This window comes from Microcaecilia unicolor, chromosome 8 (genome assembly GCF_901765095.1).
Source record: "Microcaecilia unicolor chromosome 8, aMicUni1.1, whole genome shotgun sequence".
Classification (NCBI taxonomy): Eukaryota; Metazoa; Chordata; class Amphibia; order Gymnophiona; family Siphonopidae; genus Microcaecilia; species Microcaecilia unicolor.
In genome coordinates, this window is record NC_044038.1 from 13,951,431 (window position 1) to 13,974,399 (window position 22,969).

At 46.9% G+C, this 22,969-nt stretch overlaps 1 protein-coding gene across 1 annotated transcript in view; it reads right to left on the reverse strand.

The window, feature by feature from the left end:
• Positions 1 to 740: 740 nt before the first annotated feature.
• Positions 741 to 22,969, reverse strand: part of SDK1 (sidekick cell adhesion molecule 1) — a 734,579-nt gene continuing 712,350 nt past the window's right edge. The window contains exons 43-45 of the mRNA XM_030212035.1: positions 16,828 to 16,948; positions 6,535 to 6,664; positions 741 to 2,774 (exon numbers count right to left, since the gene is read on the reverse strand). Coding sequence (XP_030067895.1) covers positions 2,502 to 2,774; positions 6,535 to 6,664; positions 16,828 to 16,948 — 524 coding nt within the window. The 3' untranslated portion in view covers positions 741 to 2,501. The remainder of the gene's footprint in view (positions 2,775 to 6,534; positions 6,665 to 16,827; positions 16,949 to 22,969) is intronic.

The following is a 22,969-nucleotide window of genomic DNA, read 5'->3' on the forward strand; positions in this document are numbered from 1 at the left end:
AAAAAATGGTTATATAATAGCAAATCCTTTTGAAACTCCATTATTTCCTCTCTGGATTTAATTTCCATGTCTTCCTTCCCTTTTCGCGTGTGTGGTGCTAGTGATCTAGGCTTTCCAATCCAGATGTGACCTTGAGTTGAACTGACTCCTGGTGAGCAACACAATGAGAGGCTCATGTTTGTGGTTTTCTTGGCATGACGCAAGAGTGGTTTGCCACTGCCTTCTCCACTGTGTTGCCGCAGCCCAATAAGGAGGGCATAACCCAGACTGCTGCCAGAGCCTGCCTGGCATTCAGCCCAAGGCGTAGAGAGTTAAGGGGTCCTTTTACTAAGGTGCGCTGAAAAACGGCCTGTGGTAGTATAGGCGCAGGTTTTGGGCGAGCGCAGTCTGTTTTTCAGAGCGCCTGTAAAAAAAGGCCTTTTAAAAAAAGTTTTGCTGAAAATGGACGTGCGGTAAAATCAAAACTGGCACGTGTCCATTTTGGGTCTGAGACCTTACCGCCAACTACTGACGTAGTGGTAAAGTCTCACGCGGTAACCGGGCGGTAATGACCTGTGTGCGTCAAATGCCACTTGGTGCGCGTCCAATACTCACGTCAGAAAATAAAAATTATTTTTCGGATGCGCCAAAAATGAAATTACTGCAAGAGCCACGTGGTAGCCGAGCGGTAACTCCATTTTGGCGTGTGTTGGGCGCGCGTAGACGCTTACGCGGCTTAGTGAAAGGGCCTCTAAGTGACTTGCTCAAGGAGGAGCTGCTGTGGGATTTGGACCTGCACTGAGCCTGGAGATTCCTAGTAGTGAGTGGTGAGGCCTTGAGTTATGAAGTTTTACCAGTTTTTCAGGGGCAGCTGAATAGTCAGAATTCACTGAGCTCCTGATTTTTGTTTCCCAGCATGAAGGATTGTAATCTACTTTCCATCTCTTGGGCTCTTAGTCTGCTACGATAGCACTGGGAAGACAATGCAGAACTACCCTCTGTGAGATTATCCTGGTCTACAAGGAGGTTTCACCAGATGCTCTATGTAGATGTCTGAGTGAGTTAAAAATGCTTGTGGTGTTTTGAAAAAGGGAACAACCTGGGGAGAGAAGAGACTGTTTCTCTTACTCTAGGTGATCGGGACACCACGCCCTGGATTCTGAAAGTTCTTTAACTAAAGTGTTCGTCTTTTAATGATATGGTCTCCTCTTGAGAGTAGACTGGAGATGGATAGCCTACTGTTATTTCCTATTATAAATAAACACATCAACTTCTGTAAATTTCCTGTGGATGTTGATTTTGTAAATATTTTTGGCTTCTGTAAATAACACCACCACATTGGAACCATCAGCACTGTTTTCAATCTGAACTGCTGGCTTCATAGGCTCCACAGTGATTTTTCTTCCAGTTGTTATAGAGGACAAGGCAGGTTGGGATGATCTCCGGTAGTGAGGGGTGGACCTGGGAAGGAAGGAGAGAGGGGATAATCGAGGCAGGAGCTCCCCTCGGTATCCCATTGATGAATTTCAGGGGAAGGGCTTAGGGCAACGAGGACCCCATTAAGTGCCTATTGATACTGAGACTTTAAATCTGGCATTGGTGGTAACACACTAATATGACCCAGGAAAGAAATGGAAATCATAATAGCAACATACAATCTGGAACGGTTTTGTTTGTTTTGATTGCAAACTAAATTAGCTCATTTTTTTGTTCTGTTTGTATAGCTGCTTTAAAGGACACTAGAAACAGAGATAGCGGGGAACTGGATCAGGAAACAGCTGATGCCACATTATCACAGCTATCACCAGGGGTAGACCAAGCACCAGATCACTTAAGGAAGTCATCCGCTGAATGGTACGAGGAAGAGGTTTTAGAGTTGGCAAAGACCAGCCTTCAGAGAAACCAAGATGACTCTGGTTCAAATATGGGTTGAAACTATGCAAATTTACCACACCCCTGGAGAGGGGATCTGTGCCCGCAAGCTTTCCTCTGGCCATGTCATAATTCTCCATTCACTCCATCAGAATTGTTACCTGTTCTCCATCGCCAAAAGCCCAAGCTAATGAGCTAAAAGTAGATGTGTTCTCAAGATGTCCGAAAAGCATTTTGTTGAAGAAATCAACGTTTTTGGAAATATCCTACCCTTTCAGACAACCTAAGGGACACAGCACTTTGGAATCGAGCCAATGAATCAAACGATGCCTTTGTTCCTAAAAATTAAAATAAGAATAATGGTAGCTGTTTCCAAAATTAGTGTTACAAAAATGTGTTAAAAAACCCCCTTGAAAATCAATTATGAGTATTCACAGGCAGTTAAAATCATCTTCTTCTCAATGCTTCTATAAAATGTGAGCTTTGCTCTGTATTTCAAGAGTTTTAAGGGTTGATTGTCTTCAAAAATAGACTTACGCATGTGTATGTCCTTTATACCCCCAACAGTTCACTGTACGGACCACACACACACGGTCACTGTGAGGGCTCTATTCAGTCTCTGAAGCAGGCTAAGAAGCTTTGTAGCATTGTCAAACAAATGAAGAGAAACCTGTCACTGGAGTCCGAGAACCGGGGGTTTGTTGTCCCGTTGGCGTGTACACCCCTCCTGTGTTTTGAGTTGTAATGACAGTCTGAAAATAAGGCTCCGTCTCGCCCCCTGAACACTCCTCATAGCCATAGGCCCCATTGTTCTTAATGCCCTTCTGTTGACGCTTCCATGAATTGTAGTACGTGGGGTCACTCATGTAATGGTTCACAAACGAATGCTTTGGCATTTCATCCTCGTAGTCAGAATCTGAGGCCTGTAGTTGACAGAAAAAGGCTTGTTAGCTATAAAGTATATTCATAGTTTTAGCACTTATGATAACATGGTAGGTCCCAAAGAGATTGAACCTCTCCATCTGGAGTCTTAGGGGCCCTTTTACAAAGGCGCGCTGAAAAATGGCTTGCAGTAGTTTAGGCGCGGGTTTTGGTTGCGCGCCGATCCATTTTTTAGCGCACCTGTAAAAAAAGGCCTATTTCTTTTTTATTTGCCTAAAATGGACGTGCGGCAAAATGATAATTGGCGCGCGTCCATTTTGGGTCTGAGACCTTACCGCCAGTCATTGACCTAGCGGTAAAGACTCGCATGGCAACCGGATGGTAATAACCTACGCGCGCCAAATGCCACTTGGCGTGTGTCCGTTACGTGCGCCCAGAAATAAAAAAAATATTTCTCAGACGCGCATATCAGACATGCGCCAAAAATGAAATTACCACAAGAGCCACGCGGTAGTCGGGCAATAACTCTATTTTGGTGTGCGTAGACGCTTACATGGCTTAGTAAAAGGACCCCTCAATCTTGATATACTGCTCTTCATGCAAAAGAGCGGTTTACTATCACAGCTATGCCGCGTTTCTTCCACCCTCCTTTTCTTCAGCAACTGAAGGGCCACAGCTGCCTTTGGCCACTAGATGTCACCGTTCTCTGATTCTGATTAACAGACCCCACCACTGAGCAATGACATCCTTTCCCCACTACCCCTCCCCATGGTGGGAGTAAGAGGAGGGAGGCTGTGAACCAGGGGCGTAGCCAGACTTCAACGGTAGGGGGGGGTCCAGAGCCGAGGTGAGGGGGCACATTTTAGCCCCCCCCCATTGCCGACACCGACTCCCCCCCCCATTGCTGACACCTCCTCCCCACCCAACCACCATTGCCGACACCTGCAACAACTTTGACCCCCCCCCCCCCCCGTCGATGACCCTCTCGACCCCCCGCCATCGCCTACCTTTGCTGGTGGGGGACCCCAACCCCCGCCAGCCGAAGTCTTCTTCCTTCGATCTGCAGGTCTTCGTTCTGTTTCTGTGAGTCTGACGTCCGTCAGACTCAGTCAGAAGAAACCAAACGAAGAAGACTTCGGCTGGTGGGGGTTGGGGTCCCCCGCCAGAAAAGGTAGCAGGCGGCGGGTTGGCGGTGGGGGGGGGGAGGTTGAGAGGGTCGCCGGCAGGGGAGTCCAGGCCCCCGTGGCCCCATAGCAGTGTTACGTTTAAAGTGAGACTGATGCTTATGACATAGTAGTCTGCAATGTAAAAGTGACACCCAGCAGCCTCATCCCCTCCCCAAAACTAAACAAAACAATGAACAATATACAGCTAAAAGCGTTTGAACAGGGTCAGTCTATCCACTGCAGCATGAATTGACAAGATATACTTTAAAGTCTTCCAAGAGCAATCTCCCATCAAAAATATTTTCCTTGAAAAATACAAATCCCAGACCAGTTCAGCACGGAAATAGTCCTATAATGTTTTTTTTTTAATCCTCGGTAATGTAAAAAAGATAAAAATGTGCTTCTCTGAAGAAGCCTGAGAGGCAAATTCCTGATTAAACATTGCTGGTTGTCGGAGGCACTCTGTGAAAGCACCGTACTGAAGAGTATTAAATACAGAAAGCAGAGAAGATGAAAGGAGCAGGGAAAGACAGATAAAGATGCTCAGAACTTCACAAAACCAACAGTGTAGCAAACTGGCTCTTTCCAAGATGATCAAAAGCTGACAGTAAGCCAGTGGCAGCCCATTAACACCCCTTCTCTATAGAAAAAGGGCCTTCCAGTGCCAGAGTAGATAGTACTTCTGATCATCAAACCACTGGATATCAAAGCAGCGCCTTCCTTCTTTTCTATGAACAGACAACGCACAACGGAGAGAAATGGAACAATATTTATTTTCAAGATTCTGAGATATTAATATAACCCGTGAAGGGCAGAAGGAAGTGAAACAAATGGAAAATGCCAGAAATACTCACTACTGTCTGAGCTACTGCGAGCCTAACCGCACAGTTACTGAGGGGGTTGGACGAAGGTTGTGTGCGCTGAGCAATGCAGAGAGGGATCGAGGGGTCCCTTTTACTAAGCTGTGGGAAAAAGAGCCCTGCGGTAGCGGTGGGGGCCATTTTTACCACAGCGGATAAAAAGCACCTAAAAGTAAAATGGCCACGCGGTTAAATAGAGTGGAATATTGGGGAAAAAAGTACCAGCTATTGCCAAAGGGAAGAATGTGACAAAGGCTGGAAATTGCACAGAACTGTGGTTGACGCCATGCTCCATTTGGCCTATAACACATTTGTACAATAATAAACAAATACACAAAATGTGAAGAAAAAAACCAAGAGATCAAAAAAAAAAAATACATATAGTCCAAAAAGGATCTCCTAAACAGACTGAAAGTAAGGAATATTTAATTTTATTCTAAAAAATTTCCCAAAACTCTTAAGTATACAAAAGATTTAAAAAATCCTTATCATTTCAACACTTCCATAAAGTGAATGTTTTTGTTCCTCAACATACAGAATTAAATAAGATAAACAAGATTAAATAAGATTAATAACCTTAATAAAAATAAGAAAAAACAAATAAGATAAACATTCTTAGATGTATTGCTCAATAAAATCTTCTAATCCCAATGAGCTGTATTCCTGAAGTGATCTTACAATAGGAGAATCTTTCATAGTACAAGAATTTAGGGGCTCTTTTGGGAGGGCGGCAAAGGATAAGGAAATCATATTGGTAGTGGGGACCAGTTTAGCATTAGCATCTGCAACATTTGGGAGGGCACCATGCCCCCCCCCATATGCACTCCAAACTATGCCTATGCTTTAAATCTAGAACGTTTTACTTCATAGAAATATGAAGGTAGATAAAGACCACAAAACCTATTCATTCTGCCCATCCATGCCATCTACTACCCCTTCCTCTCCTTTTGAGATCCTATGTAATTGTCCCGGGGGCATAGCCAGACACTCAAATTTGGACAGGCCTGAGTCCAAAGTGGGTGGGCACAAGAACCCTGCTCCCTGCCCAGCATCTCTCCCTCTCCTCTCAGGTGACAAGGGGTCTCAACTCCACTCCACCAACCCCCGGGTACCTTTCAAGTCTTTAGTTTTTCGCTGGCAGCGAGCAGCAACTCATACCCATTGCTCAAACAGCCCTGAGCCTTCCCTCTGACGCAACCTCCTAGTCCTACAAACAGGAAGCTGCCTTAGAAGGAAGGCTCGGGGTCGGCATGAACAGCGGGTATAAGTCGCTGCTCATTGCTGGTGAAGAACTGAAGGCTTTAAAAGGTACTTGGGGGGGGGGGAGTTGGGGGAGTGGAGTTAAGAGACCCCTGATCACCTGGGGGCAGGAAGGGAGAGATGACACGAGTCTTCACCTGACAGGGTTTGGGGATCCCCGCCAGCCACATCACAGCTGTGCCGCTGCTGGGTGGGCCTGAGTTCAAAGTGGGTGGGCACAAGAACCCTGCTCCCTGCCCAGTTGATGAGCATCTCACCATCTCTCTGCTGGTTGAACATTACTTGTATTTTTTCTTTTTAAGTTTTAAAGCTTGGGACAAGTCAGTGGCATAGCTATAGGTGGGCCCGGGTAGGCACAGGCCCACCCACTTTGAACTCAGGCCTGGTGAGGCAGAAGCAGAAAAGGAATGCAGCTATCTATCCCTCATTGGGAGAGGCTGCTTTTAATGGCAGATGTTGAAGAAATTGAATAATATAATATTATGTGGCACGTCTTCTTGGATGGCAGGACTCACCTCGGATTCCGATAGCTCTATTGGCTTCTCGGTCAGCATTGTGCTCTCAGTTAGCACCGCTCCATTGTATGTTTTGCAGATATCCTCATCAGAGTAGTGAAGGCCACCAGGACTAGGGCGGGGAGGGGATCTGTGAGAAGTGCAAAACGATACACTGAGATGAACTGAAGAATTTCAAAGCACAGAGGCCATTTTCCTTTTGTTTTAACAGAACACAGCATTATGGCCTACGTAAAAACAAATACATGGTAGAGAATAAACGGACGTGTGGAGAATTCAGCTGAATTACTCTGTCAACTATTTCTATTTACTCAAATAAAAATATACTTAGGGGCCGATACTCAACCTCGCTGAGCAGGTAAAAATATAAGTGGGTAAATTCACCTCGTTATCCCCAGCCACATTTTCAGTTGCATTCACCAATGGGTAACCATTTTTATAGCTGGACTTGTGTGGATAATTTCTCCAGTTAGCACTGAACACTGAGCGGAGTCTACAAAATAATGAGCGGAGTAGAGCGGACAGATTTTGTGAAGCGTTTGTTTACACTTTCAAACAATAATAGAACCAGGGGACACAAGATGAAGCTAGAATATGGTAGATTTAAAACAAATAGGAGAAGGGTTTTCTTTACTCAGCCGTGTAGTTGGACTCTGGAACTCATTGCCGGAGAATGTGGTGACAGCGGCTGGCCTTACGGAGTTTAAGAGGGGTTTGGACAGATTCCTGAAGGAAAAGTCCATTGAACATTATTAATTTTTTTTTTTTTTTGGGGGGGGGGGGGAGGGGGTTGCCAGGTTCTTGAAGCCTGGACTGGCCGCTGCCTAACAAGATAAACTCATACGTGCTACTTTTTGTATATACCTTACCTTGATTTGTTTCTGCCATTTTCAGGGCATAGACCGTAGAAGTCTTGCCCAGCACTAGCCCTGCCTCCCAAACACCAGCCCCGCCTCCCAATCTCGGCTAAGCTTCTGAGGATCCATATGCATTATTAGTAACTAGTAAAAAAGGCCCGTTTCTGACACAAATGAAACGGGCACTAGCAAGGTTTTCCTTGGAGTGTGTATGTATGTTTGAGAGAGTGTATGTGAGAGTGACTGTGTGTGAGAGAGTGAATGTGTGAGTTTGTGCATGTGAGAGAGAGAGAGAGTGTGTGTATGTGAGAATGAGAGTGTGTGCAAGTGCGTATGTGAGACACAGTGTGAGAGTGTGTTTCACACAGATACAGTGTGTGCAAGAGAGTGTGTGTGAGACACAGACTCTCTGTGAGACTGAGTGTATGAGACCAAGAGAGTGTGTGAGTGACTGTGTGACACATAGAGAGTGAATGTGATACAGTGTGAGACATAGAGTGTGTGAGAGACAGTGTGTGAGAGTGAGAAAGACATTGACCGTGAGAGAGAGAGAGAGAGAGAGAGAGAGAGAGAGAGAGAGAGAGAGAGTGTGTGTGTGACAGAGATGCCCCCCTCCCTTCCTCTGTCTGGTGTCAGCCCCCCCCCTCTCTCTCTGGTGTCTGAGCGTTACTGTGCAGGACGCTGAGCTCTGGCTGTGCTTCAAGGAACTGACCAATCCTATTTAATAGAATGCACCTCCAACATTCTGAAGCGGAGAAACCTCGTGTGGTTGGTCACTTCTGCTTGTGACGAACCCGGAAGTACGTGATGTCAATTCAGGAGATGGATACAGAGAGCAGGAATGCCTCAGCCATGCAGTCTGCTTCAGAATGTTGGAGGTGCGTTTTATTATATAGGACTAGGACCCATTGAATAAAATGGAACTGGAGGTAAATTAACACGCCAGAAAATTAAATATATTTTCTGGCATGCGTAGTGGACGCGCGTCAAAAATGAGTACCACGGTAGCCGGCCGGTAACTTCAAATTGACGCACATTCGGCGTGCGTAGGCACCTATACGGTTTAGTAAAAGGGTCCCTTAGCCTTCTCAAGCCTATTACACCAGACACCTATGATCCCACGCTTGGGAAAGATAATAAAGTGGGACTTAATCAGCTACAATATGTTTTCAGTTCTCCCCATGCTTAACATCCCTTTCAGTCCGGATTCTGCACTGCTTATAATTCATTCGTTTATTTTGATTAACTCACACCTTGTCTTTGGTTTTCAAGGCAAGTTATAGTCAGGTACCATCTGTATTTTCTTGTTTTCTGAGGATTTACAATCTAAGGGTTGTATTTACTAAGTTAATTGGCAGTAAAGTTGCTATTTGCCAGTAACACAGCTTAATTCCTGAAATCTTACTGCAATGCATATTAAATATTAATGCACTGCAAAGCATGCAAGTGCATGCAAATCAGATCATTATTATGCAACACTAATAATGCAGCTTACATTAAACATTACAACTTGCTAATGACATCTCAAGAAATGTTTATTTTCTCTCAATAGCAAGTTAAAAGTGGCTAACGATGTAGAAAAGCAGACCCCCAATTCCTCTCAAAACAAAAATTACTAGCCATACTCTGATCCTTTGAAAAAAACTGAACTCAGACTCCTGTATCCACCATCAACCCCTTGAAAGTGGACCCACCCTGATCCTTAAATTTCCATCTGCTACCTCCAGACTTCCCCCAGCATCTACTAGGGTCTTCCAGGTGGGTAGAGGGGCAGGAGCAATATTAGATAATGAGTGGAGTGGAACAGGTGGATGTGAAGCGTCTGTTCACGCTTTCCAAAAATACTAGGACTAGGGGGCATGCGATGAAACTACAGTGTAGTAAATTTAAAACAAATCGGAGAAAATTTTTCTTCACCCAAAGAGTAATTAAACTCTGGAATTCGTTGCCAGAGAATGTGGTGAAGGCGGTTAGCTTAGCAGAGTTTAAAAAGGGGTTAGACGGTTTCCTAAAGGACAAGTCCATAAACCGCTACTAAATGGACTTGGGAAAAATCCACAATTACGGGAATAACATGTATAGAATGTTTGTACGTTTGGGAAGCTTGCCAGGTGCCCTTGGCCTGGATTGGCCGCTGTCGTGGATAGGATGCTGGGCTCGATGGACTCTTGGTCTTTTCTCAGTGTGACATTACTTATGTACTTATACATGATGGAAGAACTGTTCTCTCAGTTATCAAACTTGTGTCGGAGGAAGCCGCATGGATCCATCTTAGCACCTACCTTGGCCAATATCTATATGTGTCTTCTAAGAAGCTCAGAACTGGGTATGTATTTAAAAATATCTGCTATTCAGCTTTGTGATAACCTGGGAAAAAAATCCAGATGAGACTGTGGTAAAGATAGGTAGGGCAAGGGGACGGGATTTGATATACTACTATTCTGTGGTTAAAGTCAAAGTGGTTTACACATTATATGCAGGTACCTATTTTGGACCTGGGGCAATGGAGGGTAAAGTGACTTGCCCAGAGTGACAAGGAGCTACAGTAGGCATCAAACCAGGTTCCCCTGGTTCTCAGGGCACTGCACTAACCATTAGACTACTCCTGTACTCCTTAACCAGTGTTTGGTTGGGATAGTACACTGGATGGGACTTAGGGGGAAAGTTATCAAGTTGCATTAGGGTCTTAAGTTATGTCATTTGCTCCTTAATGTGACTTAAAGGGCAGTAAACGCAGCTTGCCTTGATCTATCGTGGTGATATTTAGGTCGGTGTGGGTTACATAGTAATGAGATGTCCCCCCGACCAACCCCCCACCACCCGATCACTTCCTCCCAATCCCAATCACTCCACCCATCTCCCGATTAAGCCCCCCCCAAAAAGGGCCTACCATTAGTTTCCCTATTGATCTAGTGGTATTTGTGCAGGAAAAATCCCCAGTTGCTCCTGCCCTGGCCGGCACCATCTCCATCATGGTGCCTCTAGTTGTAGCCTTACGTTACTCCTGCCAGGGATCAGGTTTCTGTATAAGAAGACAACCGTTAGGGGGGGCCAGTTTGGAGATAAATTCCCCACCCTTAATAAGCTACAACTGGACAGAAAAAAACTGAGTGTTATGGGTGTGATGTTGGATAAAAGTCAGTTTGAGGATGGTACAACTTTGTCTTTTAGCTCCCAGATCAAAAGCCTCGAAATGATCTTAAATACAAATCTATCCATAGAACCCATATTAGTACAGAAGCTAAGGCAGTTTTTTGCTTTTATGTACAGCTAGCCGTTAAGCCCGTTAAAACGGGCGAGATTTGTGTTTTGCAAAATGTAATAATTCTCACCTCCATCCGTCCAAGTCCAGCAAATCTCCTCTCTCCCCTGCCCTCCCCTTCCCCGATCCATGTCCAGCAACCCTCCTCTCTCCCCTCCATCGATCCATGTTCAGCAACCCTGCTCTCCCCCCTGCCCTCCCCACCATGTCCAGCAGCCCTCCTGTATCTCCTGGCCTCCCCCAGTCCACCAACCATCCTCTCTCCCCTGTCCTCCCCCCATATCCAGCAACCCTCCTCTTTCCCTTGGCCTCCCCCCCCCCGGTCCACCAACCCTGCTCTCTCCCCTGCCCTCCCCCCCCCCCCCCATGTCCAGCAGCCCTCCTCTCTCCCCTGGCCTCACCCCGTCCACCGACCCTCCTCTCTCCCCTGCCCTCCCCCCATATCCAGCAACCCTCCTCTTTCCTTTGGCCTCCCCCCCGTCCAGCAACCCTGCTCTCTCCCCTGCCCTCCCCCCATGTCCAGCAACCCTCCTCTCTGACCTGCTCTCTCCCCATGTCCAGCAACCCTCCTCTCTCCCCCCTGCCCTCCCCCCATATCCAGCTCAGGGGCGTATCTGCGTGGGGCCTCAGGGGCCTGGGCCCCCGCAGATTTCGCCCTGGCCCCCCCTACCGCTGCCAACCCTCCCCCTCCGTTGCTCGCCTACCTTCGCTGGCGGGGGACCCCAACCCCCGCCAGCCGAGGTCCGCGTCCTCCTGCCGCTGCCGGCTGCCTTTGGTCCTTTCATTTTTCCATTGAAGCTGGCGCGGCGCCGACGAAAAAGTTTCTTTTGAATCTGACGTCGCTGCACGTTGTACGTGCAGGACGTCAGACTCAGAAATTGTTTCTGAGTCTGACGTCCTGCACGTACAACGTGCAACGTGCAGCGACGTCAGATTCAAAAGAAACTTTTTCGTCGTCGGCGGCGCCAGCTTCAATGGAAAAATGAAAGGACCAAAGGCAGCCGGCAGCGGCGGGAGGACGCGGACCTCGGCTGGCGGGGGTTGGGGTCCCCCGCCAGCGAAGGTAGGCGAGCAACGGAGGGGGAGGGTTGGCAATGGCAGCGGCTGGGGGGAGGGGGATCGGCAATGGCGGCGGCGGCGGGGGGGGGGGGGCTATAATGTGCCCCCTCACTCTGGCCCTGGCCCCCCCTACCGCCGCAGGTCAGATACGCCCCTGATCCAGCTACCCTCCTCACCGCCGCTCCCTCCCCCCTCCATGCTGGGCCCCCTGCACTGACATGAAAGCGCCTCTCACCTCCGTGTGAAAGTGCTGCAGGCAGCAGCAGATTGCTCTGCTGCTGCCTGCAGCGCTTCCACACGGAGGTGAGAGGCACTGTCATGTCAGTGCAGGGGGCCCGATACGGAGGGGGGCGGGAGCGGCAGCAACGTCGGGGATGGGGGGTGGAGGTTGGTGCGCCGGCGATGTTGCTTCCTCTCCAGGCTCCAGCGGCAGCTTCCCTCTCTGTTCCGCCCTCTCACGTCATCACGTCTTGACGCGAGGGCAGGACAGAGAGGGAAGTCTGTACTGCGCATTTGCGGGTGAGTCGGTCACTTGTCATTTATATAGTTAGATTAGGCACCTGTATCCATTACTGAATGATGATGTTATTGTACCAGCTAGTTGGTTTGACTACTACAATTCATTATCAGTGAGCCTCCTTAAGACTAAAGAGTACTACACAAATCTGATAAGGTGATTCCTTTAAGAACAGGCCTGCACTGCCTCCTGGTGGAATACTGAGAACAAGTCAAGGTTGCAACTTTTGTTTTTAAAGCTTTGATAGAAGTTATTTACAACAGGGAAGTTTCTGCATATGTAGCGCTACCATGTTGCAGTCTGCAGCTAGACATTTTAAAACATTTCTGCAGCTTCTGAAATACGGTTGGCTAAGAGAAAAAAATAAGTCCTTGATTTGTCTTCTCTGCTCATTTATTTTAACGGTGGAAGTTTTCTGATGTAAGTAGGGCAACTGTCAGGGCACTTGACTCTCACGATGTGGTGGTGTAAGTTAGTTTTACTGGTCTAATAAGGCTTTATTTTTTTTTCTTCTTGTTTGTTCTCATTGTTTGCTATTTGTAAAGTGGTTACAATTCAAATTTAATTGAAAAATTATAAAAAAAAAGCAAGGATCTATGTTGTGGAATTCCATACCAAAGAAAATGTGTAAGTGTCACGGTCGTGCCCTGGTTTCAGGCTCTCAGTCATCTCGCCCCCTGGTGGCTGCATTGGATTGTCTGTGTGCTGTTTCCCGTTCCACACTTCAGCCTAGTCCAGTCCGGATCTTCCGGCCTGCCAGACTAGCTTGTCTTGTTTGAGCCTGCACAGCACCTGTAGCTGCCTGGTGACTGCTGCAGCTGAATCTCAGCTGCTGCTGGGCTTATTAGCCATTTGGAAACTCTCTGCTTTGCCTTTGCATCGCCTAAGGCCCTGGTATGTTGGGGTGCTGCTGCACTTCTGCCTAGTCCAGATTATAGTCTGTATTCTTGCCTGATTTTAGTTTAGTCTTTGTGTAGCTTCTTGTACTGTATTGCTTGTTTCTCAGTCTTGTTTCTTGTTGTATGTCTTTGTCTAGTTCTTGGTTGCCTGTGTTTCTTGCTCAGTGGCTGCCTGGCAGCTTTCAATTCTGTCTCTTGTCTATCAGTGTTTCTTCCCTGTTTCAGTGGCTGCTTGCAGCTTTCAGTTCTGTCCCTTGTCTGTCTGAGAGTCCTAGTATTCTGCCTAGCCTCCTTGTGTGTTCTAGTCCCTGTGTGTATCCTGCTGGTATCCAATTCCGGCCCTGTCCGGCAAGTCCTGCCGGCCACCTGCACCCAGGGGCTCAACACCTGAGGAACGGTGGTCAAGTGCAGGTGAAGTCTAGCTGTCCCTGTCAGAGTTCTGTCTTTTCCCTGTGTGGGGTGGTTTTGCCTGCCACTGCCGCTCCTCGGCAGTGGCCCAAGGGCTCACGATCCTAGTTCCTGCTTTGGAAAACGTGACAGTAAGGTCCCGATGCAGTAAGCTGTGCTATCCTTTAATGAAGCCATTTAGTCAAAAGAGTTTGCACAGTAATCTTACTTCTGATCCAGTAAGAATTTTTAGCATGGGAAAATCAACAATAAAATTACTGCACTAAAGAGTAACACAGCGGGCATGCAAAACGCTGAATTTGAAATTTCTCCTGAGATAAAATACCATGCCAAAATGATGCTAAGATGATTTTTTACTCTTCTTGTAGAGTGAGAAGTATCAGGGGTTTGTTCCCTTGTATGCCCCTGACCCCCAAGGACACCATAATGCCCCCCCCCCCAAATCAGACAGCCTCCAATGCAGTTAGAAACCCTTGCGGACCAGTAATACTTACCTGGTCTTTGGAGGGTTCCAGTGGGGAGGTGTATCTCGTACCACCATCTTGGAAAATGGTGGTCTCCATGTACCACTAGGGGTCATACTATGCCATTTGCCAAGATGATGGTGGTGAGGGAGGATGCCACTCGATGTCTGGGTCACTCCTATAGAGGAACTCTGGTTGAGTATTTCCTTGTGCCTGGACCAGACAGTCCTAGGGCATACTGGGAGTCCATGAGGGAATCAGGGACTTTTTACAACTTGGGACAGGGAACCCAGACCATCTTTTTTTTTTAAACGTCTCCCTTCCTATCAGTGCGTGAGCCAACTCGTGCTCAAACACAGATAGGAAGGGAGACATTTTACTTGCGATACAGCAAAGGGCTGCATATTACTGCAGCAGAGTGCAGTTTCTTCTGTCAGAGTTTTCTTTCTACCGCTGCTGTAATTTGCATGCCATTAGTTTACTATATCAGGAGTAAAAGGTTTTTTTGCTTGCATGTGTTAGAACGCTGTGCTCAGAAGCTTAATGTGCTGTTCTAATGCATCACTTTATGTATGGAGGCCTTATACTGATATATATTTAAAGTTTACAAAGAAGATTAAATCAAGTTTTTTTTTGACTTGGCTTGAAAGTAATGATGTATTGTAAGTTTTACATTTTAACATCTGTATTAATGCTTACTTGTGTTGGATTTTGCTGTTTATTAATTAATTTTAGCTTCCTATGTGGGAATGCTTGGATACACTATATTTTATATAAAAAAAATGTTTCTTGGTTATGTGTATTTCAAATCACATGTGGTCTTTAAGTTTGTGATCTTTGCGTTTTATTTTACTTGACTGTATTATGTTTTATTTAATATTTTTGAAATCTTTGTGTAATAGTATTATGTAAATACTTATGCACTTTGGAGATGATATTCAGTCGGTCCATTTCTGGCATTGAATATCCGTTTTTTGTTGTTTTGGGCCAGTGGTCCTGGAGGCACCTCAGCCAGTCAGGGTTTCAGGATATCCACAATGAATATTCATGAGAGGGATGTGGAGGCAGTGCATGAAAATATCTCTCATGAATATTCATTGTGGATATCCTGAAACCCTGACTGGTTGGGGTGCCTCCAGGACCAGGTTTGGGAACCGCAGGGCTAAGTGAATATTCAGCATTGCCCAGTTAATAGTGAGCAAAGACAGGACTGCTATTTATGGGGTCTGATTTGCCCGCTAAACTTAGCCGGTCAGCGCTGAATATTGCCGGTTATTGTGCGATATAGCCAATTAGCATTCGGCGCTGACCATGCGAATATTCAGAACAGATAACTGGTTATCTCACGCTGAATATTCACAATCAGGCACTAAAACGTTATTTAAGTGGTCGGTGGCCATTTCTGGCTATTTAAATAGCTTTGAATATAGCGGGGGGGGGGGGGGGGGGGGGAATTATGTTAAATTGTCGGTTTGAACATTGTAATGAAAATTTGAATAGATAAACTGTGATAATGAAGTATACCAAAAATCAATCCTGGTATTTTGGAATCCTTTGTGCACATCACTGAAGGGATCATTTAATAACAGTTAGTGCACACTAACCATGAGGGGCATAATCGAACGGGGCCAGCAATCTATATGGCCGGCCCCGTAAAAGCGGCGTCTCGACCGTATTATCGAAACAAGATGGCAGGCCATCTTTCGTTTCAATAATATGGTCGGAGCCGGCCAAATCTCAACATTTGGGCCGGCTTTAGAGATGGCTGGCATTGGTTTTCAGCGATAATGGAAACTAATGGCGGCAATCTCAAACCCGGCCAAACCCAAGGCATTTGGTCATGGGAGCAGCCAACATTCGTAGTGCACTGGTCTTCCTCACATGCCAGGACACCAACCGGGCACCCTAGGGAGCACTGCAGTGGACTTCAAAAATTGCTCCCAGGTGCATAACTCCCTTACCTTGTGTGCTGAGCCCCTCAACCCCCCCCCCCCAAAACCCACTCCCCACAACTGTACACCACTACCATAGCCCTAAGGGGGCACCTACATGTGGGTACAGTGGGTTTTGGGGGAGGTTTGGAGGGCTCCCATTTACCACCACAAGTGTAACAGGTAGGGGGGATGGGCCTGGGTCCACCTGCCTGAAGTGCACTGTACCCACAAAAAACTGCTCCAGGGACCTGCATACTGCTGTCAGAGAGCTGGGTTTGACATTTCAGACTGGCATAGAGGCTGGCAAAAAAATGATTTAAAAGTTTTGTTTTTGGATGGGAGGGGGTTGGTGACCACTGGGGGAGTAAGGGGAGGTGTTCCCCGTTTCCCTCCGGTGGTCATTTGGGGCACTTTTTGGAGGCTTGGTCCTAAAAATAAACGGACCAAGTGAAGCCGGCCAACTGCTCGTCAGAGCCGGCCTTCTTTTTTCCATTATCGGCCGAAGCTGGCCATCTTGTAACCACGCCCCCGCCCCGCCTTCCGTACCCTGCCGACACGCCCCCTTTAACTTTGGCCGGCTCTGCGACAGAAAGCAGTTGGAACCGGCCAAAATCGGCTTTCGATTATACCGATTTGGCCGGGTTCAGAAGATGGCCGGCCATCTCCCGATTTGAGTCGGAAGATGGCCGGCCATCTCCTTCGAAAATAAGCAGGCATGTTATCATGTGTGATAGCAAATGCTAACCATCAGTAATTGACCCCCTGAGTGGGCCGTTGGCTTTTATTTTACTATGAGGATAAGATTACATTTAAAAAGAAAGAAAGGAAATAAGGAAGAAAGAGAAGCAAGTGGAACTGTAACAAAGGTGCAAACGAAGTCTTTCTATTACTACCTGGTGCCATTCTTCCTAGAGAAGGTGTTCTTGACGTGGAGGTGTCGGCTATTTAGCTCCAGAGCGGTGAAGCCTCCATTATCCAGCGTCACAGTCTCTTCCACATTCAATATGGTTTTACCTGGAGACCAGTGAGAACAAGATGGCTATCAGAACTGGTGCAAGCTACGTGGTACTTACCAGAAAGGAAGACAGGGACCACCAAAAATAAATCCCCAATTTCACAACCATCTGACAGTACTGCTCTTTCTTTCAAGGCATGTCCTGTTTCCAGCTGTGAACTTCAATGCTGCCCAAAGAATGCATTTGATTTGGGTTTTTTTTTTCTTTCTTTCTGTGTGAGAGGATGAAGAGAAAGATGGAAGCAGAGACCGAAGCCAGAAGTAGGTAGAATGAAAAAGATAAAAAAAGAGAGAGAAGAACAGATAAGTGGAGGAAAAGAACATAGGTCAGTGAATGAAGAAAGAATGAGACAGAGGGGAAAAAGACAGGGAGAAAAGACAATGAAACTAGCGAAGGAGACTTTTCAATGTGTTCTACAAATCCTGTTGAGACACAAAGAATAATCTCTTGCACAGCTATTGGGACTGCAATCTTCACTCAAAATGCTGACTGACAGTTCCATATATAAGAAAGGTTCGGTATTCCTTTGAGAGCTCCTTCCTTAGAGTAAGAGAAGCAAGCAGACAGCATTTCAAAGCGTACTTTATATAAGGTTCAGCAATAGAAATAACTAGAACATTCACATATATGAAATTCAGCAGGAACAAATCTAATCTATACTGTAGTCTTATCTGAAAAATAAGTGACCTACAAAATTACACCAGGAAACAGGTAGGCAGCCAATTCGCAAAATCCAGACTGGCAAATAAGTGAACAGACTAAAATGTAGACCAAGATAATCCAAGGTGATCATAGGCTATGCCTGACTTTTGCCCTTATTGAGCTATCTCGGGACTAAAAATACCAACCTGGTATAAAATAACTGCAAACATCAAACTTGATTACGAATTTTAATCAAGTTTAGTGTCTGCAGTTTGGTATATTTAAGCCCCTGAGGCAGCCCAATAAGGCCAAAACATGGCTGAGTGGGGCATATGTATGTTCACCTCTCCAGTGCTGTTGCTTGGTCAATATATTTTACCTTGGGTTCACAGGCGCCCCCAATATTTTTCCCCGCAAGCCTGTAAATCTGGAGCGGCAATCTCCATGCTGGAGAACTGCCTACAGGAAAACACAGGAAGGAAGTGCTTCTGTATCCCAGTTACTGCTCCCACCTCCCTCTACAGCCTGGCTCCCCGCCTCCCCATGCAGCCTGTCCAATAGACTTGCAAGGGAGGAGGGAGCTGCTGAAGCCTAGAAGCAGCCAATGGGGAAGACAAGTGCAGCAGATAGGCACTGACAAGAGGCACAGATAGATTTATTTGACAACTTGAATGGCACGACCATTTTATCTATGTTGTCAATATATAGCAGTTAAGGTAAAAAAAAAAAAAAGACAGAGAGGTACTGGGAGAGGAATAAAGGGGGCAAGGAAGGGGTAAAGGGAATGGAAAGAGAGGCCGGGCTATAGGGATAGGTACTAATAGTGGAGCTGTGGGAGAGCAGTAGACACAGGCTGTGAGGGTAAAAGGAAGGGGAGAAGGCTGCTAGCAGAAGGAGACATGATCTGGGAGACAGGACGAAGAGCAGGCAGTTTTTAAGGAGTTATTTGCTCAAATAAAAATTAAATTGGAGTGGGAAGAGGGGAAAGTACGTTAAGCTGGATTTTTATCAATATAGGGCTTGATACTCAGCCCATGGCAGTCAGTGATTTTTAAGCCGCTGAAACCATGGCTCAGTTAAGCCCAGACATTTGATGCCAGGCCACATACAGGCTCTGCCATTGAATACCCGGGTAGGTGTGGTCAACTGGAAGTTAATTGGGTACCATCCAATATTCAGACCCTGCCCTTTTGCTGTCCTCTCTTTATGTGCGTACTTAACTAGTTAGCAGACTTGATTATCACTGCTAACCAGTTAAATGCTGGCTCCATCCCAGCACTAACCAAACAGTGCCGCAGCAGTCAGAGGCCATATTCACTGCATTACCCAGAAATGCTGCTGAATCCTGGCAGGCGTCCAGCTCAGTGCAACCTCTCCTGCCCATTTAAACCCCTCTGAATATCGACCCTATAGAGCCTTGATCTTAGATTCCCTAGACCTCTCTTGAAACACGTGGTATTCCGGCTACATTTGCTTTCAAAGCTAATAGCTGTTAAGCTGAGTTCTTTCTGTATTCTTGGATTTTTTTTTTTACAGTTAATTTTAATGACTAGAAATCACTTCAAGCAGCATGTAGAGGCAATTGGTAAATGTCAATAAATTAAATAAAGAAAGAAAGAAGCTGCCATAGAGACAGTAAGTTATTGGATGAGTGAAGGGAATCTACAGATTCTTCAGCAGGAAAAAGCTTTGTGTGTTCAATTATGTCTTGACATTTCATTAAAGATTCTATTTTGGATCCTCAGTCTGAACGTGGAGAATGATTTTGTGCATCTGAGTCACTGCAGTTTGTGGGCCTTGAACTACATCTTCCCCATTGCTCAGGAATGAACCACATCCCTACTTCAGAGCAGGGGCATATCTGTAATGGGGCCACGGGGGCCAGGGCCCCAGTAGATTTGGCCCGGGACACCCCTACTGACGGCCCTCGCAACCCCCCAACTCCCCGCCAGCCGAAGCCGTCGTCCTTCGTTCGTTTGCTTTCTTCTTTCTGAGTCTGACTTGTCTCTGATGTCCTGCACGTACACAACTTGCAGGACGTGTGCAGGACGTCAGAGTCAGACTCAGAAAGAAGAAAGCAAACGAACGAAGGGCGACGGCTTCGGCTGGCGGGGGTTGGGGTCCCCCGCCAGCACAGGTAAGTGACAGCGGGCGGGGGGTCGAGAGGGTCGTCGGGTGGGCGGGCGACAGTTGTTGGAGGTGGTTCTGGTGGCGGGGGGAGGGGGTGGCGGCAATGGTGGCGGGGGGCGGCAGCGGCGCCGGGAGGGGGGGCTAAAATGTGCCCCCTCAACTCGGCTCTGAACCCCCCCTACCGGCGAAGTCCAGATACGCCCCTGCTTCAGAGTGAGGAAATGAGAGGGGTTTACACATCATTCAGGTAAAAAAAAAAAAAAAGAGTTCCATTGTCGAAATAAGTTTTGTTCAAAATCTAGTTGTATTTACATGTATTCTTAATAAGCTGCTAGAAATTTTAAAATATGATATTTAAGTACCACTAACCCCCACTATGGGAGCAAATCTATAACTGGGCACGTCAATTAGGCACCCGGAGGGTGGGGGGCACGACAGGGCCTAGAATACTGGCATAACTGGTAACCAATGCACCTAAAATTTAGGCATGTGCACTTGTGCCTGAGTATAGTTTTTGAGAGGACAGAGGTACAGATTTTGCTCCAAGGTTGACGCTTGAAGGCATTTGGAGTTCCTGAGGAAGTTTTTCAACGAAACTCTGCAGTGCTGGACTCTTGATGCTTTAAGGATAGAGACGCTGCCGAGCCTTAGTGTGAAGTCTTCACTTTGACTCAGTGGCTTTTGTGGGAAGCAAATATGGAAGAGACAATTTTACCAGTTAATTCTAAGGAAATCCAAGGAAAGATAAGTGATTAGTATTGCTAAGTGCCTCTTGAGTATAAGAACTATAAACGAGTTAATATAGAAGTTCTTAGTGAGAGTGAGTGGAACTAGGGGTATGAGATTGATGAGCACATTTGACATTGATTTTGCACTTTAAAGAGCACTATAGTGGTTTTTGCGAAGGAAGCGCATAAAAAAACAAACCACGGAGAGGCTCTATGATTGAGAAGCTCAACCACCCCTTGAGATTTACAAATGTATGTGTTATTTGGGTGAGTTAATACTCTGAGAGCCCTCCAATACATATCATATATGATATAGTGAATGACATCAGTAAAGGTCAGATGTGCAGCCAATCTTCTAATTGAACCCCAGTATCCATGCTTTCAGCTTTTGGTTTATTTTGTATTCAGTATAGCAGGAACATGTAAGTGGCAGCTCTGCCTGTGACTGTCCCATCCGTACGTGCACCCCCTTGCAAATACACCCCACGTAAGTAAACAGGGTAACTGCAGAATGTGCTTAGGCACCAACACTAGCATCCAGGGATGTAGCTATGGGGGGCCACGGGGGCCTGGGCCCCCGCAAATTATGTCCGGGCCCCTGTTTTGGCTGGCGGGGGTCCCAACCCTCACCAGCCAAAGCCTTCTTCAGCGCCTTCTCCAGCGCAGCCGTGTTCCTGCCCTGCTCTTCTTGCTCCTCCTGTCCTGTGCATGCTGACGCTCCTTTACGTGAAACTGAGGAGCGTCAGCGTGCACAGGACAGGAGGAGCAAGAAGAGCAGGGCAGGAACGCGGCTGCGCCGGAGAGGGCACTGAAAAAGGCTTCAGCTGGTGGGGGTTGGAGACCCCCGAAAGCAAAGGTATTTGCGAGGCGAGGGGGGGTGCGAGGAGGCATGAGGCGGTGGGGAGGTGAAGCGAAGCGAGGTGGTGGGGCGTGGTGGTGGCACTCAAAATGTGCCCCCAACCTCGGGCTCTGGCCCCTTCCCACCTAAGGTCTAGCTATGCCCCTGCTAGCATCTATACCTATGTGCACACATTATGCCAGGAATGTAGTCACGGGTGGGCCTGGGCCCACCCACTTTCACCTGAGGCCCACCCATGAACTGATGATGCTCTCCTTTCTGCTTTTTGACTTAGATTAAGGACCTGCGCATAAAGTGCTGGAGTTTAACGCAATGGCACATGGTCTCGCTAGAGACACAATTACATTACAAACATTGCCAAAGTAGGAGAATAAGGATTAAACCCCCTATAACAAAACCACTATGAATATGTACCACAAAATTTCTTTCATCTACCTAATTGAGGGGTCCTTTTACTAAGCTGCGTGTTTCTGATGCTTGCTGAGGCCCTCTGTTATTGCAGCAGATAAAAGGCTAGCCATTTTGGGGGGGAGAACAAATGGCCGTGCGGTAAGTGAACCACTTGCTACGCGGCCATTTTGGGGAGGGGGGGAGCACTTACCGTCACCCATTGAGGTGGCGGTAAGGGCTCCCATACTAACCCGGTAGTAACCAGGCAGAGCATGGTGCAGCCCAATTACCGCCGGGTAAGCACCGGTGCTACAAAAATAGAAAATATTTTTCTGGTGCCAGAAATGGTGCATGCTGGGGGCGGGAACTACCGCCGGGCTCCTGTGGTAGCCCGGTGGTCGATCCGGATTGGTGCACAGCAACCCTTCAGTAAAAGGACCCCTGAATTATTATGAATCTGATCTGTGTTTAATGAAATGAGTGTGATGATTTGGTAATGTGGAAGGTAATTTTCGGTAACAAGGTGCCTAGATAAGGGGGTAAGAAGAGGCCTACTAAGGCAGATCCCGGCATAGATGTGACCGTCTCTGGGGAAAAGGAGACTACAACAGCGAATCTAATGGCTGATTTTTCATGTCACGAGTCTACAAGCAAAATGAAAAAGTTACATGTTTGAACTTCTGTACCTTTTTTTAATCTTTTCACATAAAATGATGGGGTTTAGACTACTCTTATTACAAATTGTCTGTGCTGACAGAATTCATTAATACCTTATTTTTTTGTTTCTGGTGACTTTAGTCACCTTTTTCCCAGTGATGTTCACAAAATACCCCTAAGTGGGCACATACTTTACTGCTTAAAATACATGCCCCAAGACGTTAAGCCCTAGAGGACGTAGCCTACTTCTCAACTGGCATAATGTGACACCCAGGGTTGCCAGGTGGAAAATTTTTTCCCCACCCAAATCAGCCCAAATCCAGCCCAAAACCCGCCCAAAGTCAAACCCCGCCCCTGACACCCTCACCCCCGCCGTCATCAACCCCGCCCCTGCCGTCATCGGCCACGCCTCTTCCGTCACCGGCCCCCTCGTCATCGGCCCCGCCAAAACGTCACTAGCCCCGCCCCCCGTGGCCCGAAAAACCACTCAAAAAACCGCGGAAAGACCCCAAAACAAGCCCAAAAAACCGCAACTCGCCGCGGGCAAAAATTTCCTGCGGCGGGTTGCGGAAAACCGCCCAATTGGGCGGTAAAACCGCCCACCTGGCAACAC